The sequence below is a fragment of the Betta splendens genome, chromosome 22 (assembly GCF_900634795.4).
Source record: "Betta splendens chromosome 22, fBetSpl5.4, whole genome shotgun sequence".
Classification (NCBI taxonomy): Eukaryota; Metazoa; Chordata; class Actinopteri; order Anabantiformes; family Osphronemidae; genus Betta; species Betta splendens.
In genome coordinates this window covers 12,514,332-12,524,680 of record NC_040900.2, presented here as the reverse complement: position 1 = coordinate 12,524,680, position 10,349 = coordinate 12,514,332, and the positions used below count along the sequence as shown (strand labels likewise).

Genomic DNA, 10,349 nt, shown 5'->3' with positions numbered 1-10,349 from the left:
GAACTGCTCTTTCTCTGCAACTGAACTGAACAACTGAGCAGCCTAAGCTAATTAGTGGAATTCTTTTTTTATATAAATAGAGGATCTGAACAGCAGACGAACAAAGTTCAAAACTGCCATACAACACATCTGAGTTTGACTCCAGAGTTCTATCTTAGGTTAGGACCACAACAAACACTTTGCTTAAGGTCAGACAAATATGATGCTTCTTTAGTGCTTGTAGCACTAGGATATTTTTTTTACATCATGACTAAGACCAAATTGTTTTTCTAATCATAATCAAGTCCTACTGTATGAGTGAACTCGTAGAGCAGTAGTTACATAATGTCATACTGTAAAATTGGCAGAAATAAATAAAGTATGTTGTTCAACCTAGCTTTTCTGACATTTGTGTAAATTAACATTCTCATTACTTTCAAATGCTGTAAAAATGTACTTGATTACAGTTGAGTTGTATAAAACTTTATTAACTTTATGTACATGTATTTTGTGTTTAGTGTGAGTGTAGTTACTATAATAATACTACACTAGATGTTTGTATCTAGTCTGAAGCCTTTTACATTTTTGTTGTCTTTTCCTCCTCATGCTTCACTTCTTATAGCTCACCTCAATGAACAAAAAGAGACAAACAGGCAGAGGACGCAGAATTGAAACAGCTTGTATTTGTGCTCTGTTCTCATGCCGAGAAATATATCAACGGGAGGGGGAAGGCATTTGCCTGAAAACTGACATTAGAGGTCACAAAGGTCAAAGAAAAAACCCCACACCCCCAACACACAGGAAGTCATCGCCAGTGCCGGTTAAAAATCACAAACAAATAAAAGAAAAAAGTCAAACAAATTGAAAACAGTGCAGTCATAAAAAACTATGTACAACCAGTGGAGCAGTAAACAAAACATCAACTTCTGTTTTTGTCACTAAAAGGCTGCCAAGCAACCTTTTGTCAATCATCTTTTGTACAGCTGAATCATTATTACAGTACAGATTCATCAGGTTCTGGTTGAGAGGAAAAGTAGCCTGTGAATTATGTTTTCACAATGAAGTCACTCACTCTCTGCACCTGATATGAGAAGGATGTCCATAGGTACAGTACTCGCAGTACCGTTTTCATAAAGGATGCACACATCCCGCTATTTTAAAGACAGCAACTGTCTATACATATATTTCAAACCATCCATGATGAATAATCCATCCCCGCCAAGAAAGCATCCAAGAATGGATTTTGAGTTTTTTTTCCTGAAACAGAACCAAACTTCTGTCATTATAGGAGAAAAGCTCCCTGCTTACAGAGCACCCACCAACCCACACCCACAGTAACCCACCCACCCACTACCACTACCAGCACCAGCAAACCCAGGTGTGTAACAGCTCAGTCAGTTTTTAATGCATTTATTTTTTTTATATTTCATTACACCCAAGAATAAAGTTACTAAAACTGAAGACTTTTACAATTACAGTGACAGAAAACAGCTTAAGAGACCCACAATTTATTGGACTGCAAAATAAAAAAATTAAAAAACAACATTAAAAAACTTTTTCTATTTTGTAAAATGCCCAGGCATTCTCCAATATTACAAATACTGGTATACTTTTACAGTAAACAAGAGAAATGTAATATATATTCATATATATTTATATATATATATATATACTAAAAAAAATCGAACCAAAAAAAAAACAATATACAAATTGCCACTTCGGCTTTCGGAGGAAATCTTTGAATCATAAATTAGGAAATAAAAAAACACACACACACACACACACAAATAGTATTTTACCCTTGTACTTGTTTCAATACTGTAAAAGTATTTAAACATAGAGTGTACAAAAATTAATTTTCTGCTGTTCCTGATTTTTATCCTGTCTCTTCCTTGACATTTTCTGTGGCTTTTCTCCCCTTGTGGAATCGGAGGGACTGACTCTTGCCCTTATGATTGAGGAATTTGATAAATATCTATATATAGGTTTGTGCCTTTACAAGTACATATGCATACATATCCACACACAGACACATCAATATTGTGCTGAGTATTTCTAAACCTAAAGTCAACATTGTGTCATTTGTATTAATTTATATAATTGTTAAAATGTCAAATTACACTTTAAAGTTAGTTATATCATAGTTTCATTGTTCAATTAGATGTTTTATAAAAATCATTGCATGTGTCTGAGACAATAAATAGGAAGATCATCAATACAAGGCACACTCATGTCAAATTGAATGGCAGCACACAAACTGTCTAATTTCCTTTTTGTAGTATGAAGCCAAGCCTAACACCCTGGACATGTCCACATGGGGAGACCCCGAGCTCTAGACCCTCCAGTACCATCTCAGCTGCGTGTGTCTGTGCGTGTCTCGGACGGAAAAATTATAAAGTGCGGGTCTGTTGTTGTTGAGAGATTTAAACGTGAAAAGCAATCAAATTAGAGCTGTCTTTAAAAAAAAATTTGCAAAAAAAGTGCCACAATTTGAGATTCATGGGTGATGATCTTTCGAATACCAAACAGAGCACGGAGCCTGCTTGACTAGTATTAACTTCACTGTGTGATATAGCATGCTGTCTATTCCATCAGCAACAGTAAAACTTAAATCCCTGGTTCTAGGGAGGAGACTTATTTATTTAGATTAAACAATTATATAGTTACTGTAGCTAAACTCAACTAACTGTAATAGATTTTAGCACAGTTTTTATGTGATGATTTTAGTTTTTTGGACACTCTTTCTAATTTAAATCTGAGACATTAACCTTATGCACAATTCCACTTAAAGGATGGCAGCTGTCATTTACAGTAAATACATACATTTAACTTGTGTGTTCATTTGCTTTATTATTATTTATGAACGCAGGCAAATATAATGAATGATAGGACACAGATGTCCCGCAGGATTGGATTGGAACACAAGATGAAACATAAATACCTCTGCAATATACATGTAGTAACAAGTGGCCAACTAAAGACTAGCCCTGAGACACCCTAAGCCCAATGTCTTGTTCTTTCATCTCATCTTTTTTTGCATGGCTTCATGCTCAGTTTGCCCCCAATGAATAATATAGTAACTTCATTAAAAATATAATACAAGGATGTATGCATGTATGTAGGTAAGACGGTAGTAAATGATGTGAATGTGAAAATGATGGCTTCATAGTGTTGTCAGTGCTTGATACTAGTCAGCAGCCACTTCATCTATAATCGGTTCCTTGTGTACTTGGGAGAAGACATGGTTTTCTGAACCTTGGGATACTCTTTAATTTTATATTTACTGTCAAATATGACACTCAGTGCTACATATCCAATTATCTTGACATGTTTTAGATTCGGTTCATGCTACAGTGACAAAGGATTGTTGTCCGCATATCATCATCACACAAAACAAACTAATTTCAGCAGCAGTTAATGCTGCTTTCAAATTGAATATTGAATTCTGTCTCTCTTCAAGAAACCAAACAATTTACAATTTCCTACGAGCAGCCCCCAAAAACTTTGACTTAGAATGGACTTCTCTTCTAAAAAGACTCAGGCTATCACACAGATTCAAGAAAAACAAATGACCGCAAAATGCCTAAATAAAAATGTACCTGTACATACCAAAATACAAAATTCAATAAATACAGAAATTATTGCACAGTTGAAGGCTCCACATATGTTATAACTTAACCGGTTGATTGCTTTAAAACAAATATCAACTGGGGCAGTTTCGACAGCTTCAGTTGGTGTTAATAACTCCATTTTCACTTTTTTCTCAGTTGACAAAAAACACAAAAATAACCCAAAATTAATATTCAGGAAAAGAGTATCCAGCTACCCCATATTGTTTATTTTAAAAGTCAAAGTTTGGCGCAGTAGACAAAAAGGAAACCTACTTCAGGTTCTCTCTGCTTGTTCAATTTTGACCTCATTGGTCATCAAATGTTCTCCATGCCACTTTTTCATATGTTTTTCCAGAGTGCTGTACACGCTGAAGGGCATTTGGCAAATGTCACAGCGGTAGACCTCCTTACCCAGCTGGCCGTGCGTCTTCATGTGGCGCGTGAGCTTGGAGCTCTGGGCACAAGCATAGTTGCACAGCTCACACTTGTAGGGCCTTTCGCCAGTGTGACTGCGCCGGTGCACTGTCAGGTTGCTACAGTTTTTGAATACTTTACCGCAGTATTCACAGGTGTCGCACCTCCTGCTATCCTTGGAGCTAGGTCGGCCTGGGCCGCCACCTCCACCCAGATGAGGTGTGCTGCCCCCACTTGCGGTGCCACTACGCCCTGACAGGCCACCATCCAGCAGGTCACCTGGAGGCGTTGAGAATCGTAGGCTGCCATTTTCTGATGAGTGCTCAGAGGAGGTGGCGAATGGAGATTGTCTGGAGTCAGTGAAGCCTAAGAAAGGGTCTTTGATGAAGTGGCGTGAAGCAGCATAACCCACCAACCACTGGGAGTAGACATTCTCAGAGGGGATGTGGGGAGCTGAGGGGATGTCCAAGTCTTTTTCAATTTTGATCCTCTTATTTGAGGAGCTAGACAGGCTGGGGCTGGTGATGGGAGTTGGCTTACGCGGGAACAGGCCTGAGAAAGAGTCACCGGAGCCACAGTTCCGGCCATTAATAGTTGTCCTTTCTTCCTGGCGGAGGTGGTCCCTGTCCCCAGCCACTAAATCAGCATCTCCAGTGTCCGTCTGGCCGTCTGGGCCCCTCTTGGGGAAGGGCATCCTTTTGCGATTGTCAACAATCAAATTATTGTACTGCTGTATGGAGTTGAGCCCAGCACCTTCCACCATCTTGTCGAGCGTGAGTGATGTCTTCTCCTCTAAGGCTGGTTTAGAACCATTCTCTCTATTACGATAAAACTCAGACTCCATGCTGTAGTTGGATTCTGGTCGACTCTCATTTTCAAGTTCCTCCTCTTCCTCCTCCTCTTCCTCCTCTTCATTGCCTTCCACTTGAAAGTCTCTGTCTCGATTTTTCATGGCCTCCCCTGTGACATCGCTAGTACCTGGCTCTGGGGAACTCGTAGTAGAAAGTCCATCATCTGAGCGTCCTGTTAGGGATCCAGGTTTGTGCATGTGGGTCTTCATGTGGCGCTTCAGCTTGCTTGCCTGAGAGCAAGCATGGTCACACAGCTGGCACTTGTATGGTTTTTCTCCAGTATGGCTGCGCCGATGCACCACTAAATTGCTCTGGAACTTGAAGGTCTTACCACAAAACTCACAGGACTTGACCTTATTCTGTGTTTGTGGAGGGGTGGTGCTATTTGGGGGCATGGGCGGTAAGGGAGGTGTGCTCAGAAAGGGGGATTTAGGCCCGGTCTGAAAAGGGTTTGGGTTTAGTAGTCGGTGCATAGGGTTGGCCCTGCTAGGTGACAATGGAGGTGTGGTGCTGTTGGTGTTCCCTGCCAACTCTCGTAACCGCCTGGAGAAGTCCATTGACTGGGACTCCATGGCCATGGGTGTTAGCCGCATCACCCTCTCAAAGGCACTTGGGTGCTGGGAGATGAGGCCCATTTCCTCTGCGCTAAGGCGTTCCAGCCGATGGGGGTCCAAGTGGTGCCGGGGAGGTGGGCTAATGAATGGAGGTGTGTTGGGAAGGCGGTTTTCCACAAAGCCGGGTGGAGGCTCCCGGAGCAGGGGCCCTGTCATCCTCAAGAGGTGAAATGGGTTGTTGTCTCCAAGAAAGTTGGTGAGGGGTGACGGCGGGATGGAGTCGTTGCCCAATGGTGGAGGCATGGTGATGCGGGGAGTCAGGGCTGTGCTAGAGGGGTTGGATTCCAGGTAGATTCGAATGCCATGAGTGTTTTGAGCATGCTGCAGCAGGAACCAGGCACTCGGGAAGGTCTGCTTACATGTGGTACATATATAGCTGGAAGGCTCATCCCTGCCACCTGCAACACACAAACAAAAGAAAACAAAACAATTCAGTTGAAATCCCTTGTACTACACTATTACATGGACAACATATCTGCGATAACATATATGAGTGAATGACATGAAAAGGTTTGGAGTGAATGGTACATAAATAGAGAAGTTACTGAAGCCATGTGATGGACTGGGGACCTGTTCGAGGTGTCACTCTGCCTCTAGCCCAAAGTCGTTCACATGACGAGTGAATGAGTGGGAGAGAATTATTGCCATTTAATAAGAATGTTGCAAATACACCCAACCTGTAGAATGTGGATCAAATAATAATGCTCACCCTGTTCTTTCCAAGTATTTACTAAGTCACACTTTATCCATATTGTCTCCTTTAGAGTTGAACATAAAAATGTCAGTAAGAAGAAAGAAGAGGAAATAACTCACAATAGGATCCTAAACAATTAATTCCAACCAAGGCTAATAAACAAACAGTGAAGCATCGAGCAGCACTACATAGATGCAATACTGTGGTGTGGGTGGAGCAGAGGATGATCATTTTACTCATATTGACGAAAGAAATGATGTGAGTCAATACACTAAATAAAAGCAAGCAGGCTGTATATAAATAATGTGTTTGTTTGTTTGTTTGCAAATGTTGTGTAATATGAGAACCAAATGCATGCAGATTAGCAATGCAACAAGAAGATCAATATTTACATAAAGAATGCAGAAGACATTTAAAGCCTGAAAAGTCTAACGTCCTGAAACAATATCTGTACCAATGTATACAATATATCATTATCACATGAATATTTAATTTATTTGGCTATTGAAGGGAAAAAAAAAATATATATATATATGTATATATAATAAATACAGTATATACAGGGGGTTGGGTGTGTGTATGTGTGTATTTTTAATAATTCAACCAGACATTATGCTGTAAATGGATAAAAAAACATTGGCAACATTCATAAATTTATTACTGCTCCTCACTTTGGTACAGACTTCCAGCTCTGTCCAGTTCTCAAGCGAAGGAAGTGGTGCACGCGGACGTGTGTGCGCGCGCGCGTGCGTGCGTGCTAAAGCGAGGCAAGCAGTCCGAGAGGCAGAACAGCTGTTCACCTTCATGACACCGAGCAGTCTTTTGACTTAATTATTGTAGACAGCGTGCTCATTCACAACACACACACACACACACACACACACACACACACACACACACACACACACACACACACACACACACACACACACACACACACACACACACATCTATAGGTATAAGAGAAAGGGATGCATCTTCCTCCGTCCTCTATCAGTCAGAGCTTTGGTCTTTGGTACAGGCTTCAAGCTCATAGTTTCTGCACTGAAGCATCATTTTCTTTGGCTGCAGTGGAGGAGTAGGTTGTGGTGGGCTGTTTGTTTGGTAGAGACCTGGTAATCTGTGTGTGGCTTCTCATAAGGAGAAAAGGAAAAAAATCTGTTCCTACCTACAAGTTTAATAGGCTGTTTAAAGGTCTAGATAGTTTTTGTTAAGATTAGAGCAAGGGATAGTCTTCAGTTGTGATGGTTTGGCTTAAGGTACAGGGGCTGGGAATGGATTATGTCCTCACAAAGATAGTTCAAGTCTGTGTGTGTGTGTGTGTGTGTGTGTGTGTGTGTGTGTGTGTGTGTGTGTGTGTGTGTGTGTGTGTGTGTGTGTGTGTGTGTGTGTGTGTGCGCGTGTGTGCGTGTGTGCATGCGCCCCATCCTTGGGGGGAGGGAGTCCAACGCAGATGGCAAATAAAGTATGCAGCCTGAGGCGAGAGCACATTATGCTAATTCTAATGTCAGCTGTACTTTAATATATGACTCTATTTAATGACCCCATTATTTCCTATTTCCATATGAAAAAACAGAGCGAGTGGGAGATGCACATCTCTTTATTTGGTCGAATGCAAAGCGTTGTGTTTTATGGAGTGTGTGTGCGGCAGACGGGGGGGGCTGAGAAAACACAGTCCCTCCTCTGCATCGTGATACTTTCTGTCTGACACACACGCACGCACGCACGCACGCACGCACACACACACACACACACACACACACACACACACACACACACACACACACACACACACACACACACACACACACACACACACAGGTTTGAATGGTGGCCCACTGAATGTGCATCTACAGTAAGTGTCGCTTTTGTATGGGTGTGTGTGAGCAGAGGTTTAATGTAGAGCAGTTCACGTTCTTTTGCTCACATCCAACAACTAGAGGCACGAACACAATCACCGTCTTCGGCTTGTGAATAAAGGGAAAAAATCAAATATTCAGCCAGGAACCGGCGTCAAAGACACAAGTCTTGATGAACAGTGTGAAGTTAAAATAGCTGCTTCAGTAAAGTGAAGGTACGTGTCCATTCTGCACAGACTATTGGTATTTACATGTTGTGTACATTTGCCTGAATACACCTCAAATGCAAGAAGTTTTATTGATTAACAATACTTAACATGTAAGACCCTAACACACATTAGGTTCATTACATATTTAGTTACACTGTATAATTAAAAATATCGATAATAGATGTTGCATTTGTGCTGTTCTGAGAATTCCTGTAACGCAGATGTTTTGAAATAAAACAGATGGGATTAAATGTTGTAAATCTTGTACACAAGACTGTGTATTAAAAAAAAAGATACAGCATTGAAAGAACAGAAAACATGAAGATATTACCACTGAAATAATTCAAAGTATTATAATATTTATATATATTATTTTTGAGAGTTCATGTACAAGCAGCCCAATAAGGAGAAACTGTTCATTTCAGCAGGTGAGGACTTCTTCTATGTCGTTAACAACTGTGCAGTGTTTTCATGCCACTAAATGCATTTAAAAATTTAATTATATAAATAAAATACACTTCATATTCATCATATTATAATGGTACAACTGAAAATTGGAAAATGTGTGGTAGTTTCTGCAAGTTCAAATATAATACAGGCTAAAACACTGCACACACACACGCATACGCACTTACACGAGTACACAAGTGTTTTAAAAATTAAACCTAATTAAAACTATTAATAGAGATAAACATGAAAAACATGCAGCGCTGATAAAGTGACTTCAGTCTGTTACAACAGAGAAAACCAATCTTTCCTATTGGTCCCTAGTGTGTGTGTGTGTGTGTGTGTGTGTGTGTGTGTGTGTGTGTGTGTGTGTGTGTGTGTGTGTGTGTGTGTGTGTGTGTGTGTTCCCTCCAGCAGAGGCCATATGGAGGAGCAACACTGAAAGTGGAACAATCCCCGGTGACGAACACAAACATCCTTCAGTAGCTCCTGTGTCTTCCTGCCTTATTTTCACACCATCTAAAAACTTTCATTACTGACGTATTCCAGTTTTCACTGTGATTCAATTGGCCATAATTACTACGGTGCCACTAACAAAAAAGGGAAGAGAGGAAACAGCTAGAGATCCGGTGCGAAGGTCAACTGGCAGTTAGCGGTGTTCATTTTCATCTCTGTGTATTCATCTGGGGCGGCTAATGGCTCAATTTTCTCCCCCTCGCTCCTCAATAAATATGGGTGGAATTACAGGTTAAATAGCTAAATTAAATCACATCTATTACAGACGAGGGAGGAAGAGAAAAGGAGAGAGGGAGGCGAATCCGTACAATTACAGAGGAAGCACAGAATGCCTGAAGAAGTGAGCAGTTAATGTGGCGAGTGTTGAAGGAGCGCTGCGGATTATTCCACAGATCACTTTTCTCCGGGAACGGATCAGCGGTGAGAGAGTGGACAGGAGCTAACGTGACAACAGGGCTCCACAGCTGCTGCTGCCAGCAGTTACTCTAAGTCTGTAGAAACATTTGCACAACATTTTTGTATGAAAAATCACTTTTTTAAAGTCGCATCAATTTGGTTTTAACCTCTTGCTTCAATTACATGCAGTGAGGGCACCTCATGTACATTAAGTGTATGTTGCTGGATATAAGTTTTATTTCTGCTTTACTTGACTGTTCCGCTACTTCACACCCTCATTTACATTTTCAGATTTAATAGATGTAGATATTGAATTGAAAGGAAAAGCACTGAGATGTTCACCATCCCCACATCAAGTACAGCAGCAGAGACAGCAGCATGGCTATAGTGTGTGTGTGTGTGTGTGTGTGTGTGTGTGTGTGTGTGTGTGTGTGTGTGTAGTGTGTAAACACCGAAACCAGTGTTCCCCTGATGGGTGGGGTGATGGGCCAGCAACTGTTTGTGGACAGTTGCTTATTTTGGATGTGTGCGTGTGCGTGCGTGTGTGTGTGTGTGTGTGTGTGTGTGTGTGTGTGTGTGTGTGTGTGTGTGTGTGTGTGTGTGTGTGTGTGTGTGTGCGCGCGCCCGTGTTTCCTCCTAATGAGCCAATTTCCAAGAGCAGAGTTTGTGGAGTCTCTATTTCTTTAAGTAGTCTGTTAGTTTTGAATGAAGTGCTTCGAGTGCTGGGTTCAAACATCTTCCTGCAGGCTTTTTTAATAG

At 41.1% G+C, this 10,349-nt stretch overlaps 1 protein-coding gene across 2 annotated transcripts in view; it reads right to left on the bottom strand.

The window, feature by feature from the left end:
- Positions 1-642: 642 nt before the first annotated feature.
- bcl11ba (BCL11 transcription factor B a) overlaps positions 643-10,349 on the bottom strand; it is a 30,349-nt gene continuing 20,642 nt past the window's right edge. For both annotated transcript variants that reach the window (XM_029138991.3, XM_029138992.3), the window contains exon 3: positions 643-5,867. In XM_029138991.3, the coding sequence (XP_028994824.1) occupies positions 3,865-5,867 (2,003 nt within the window). In that variant the 3' untranslated portion in view covers positions 643-3,864. The remainder of the gene's footprint in view (positions 5,868-10,349) is intronic.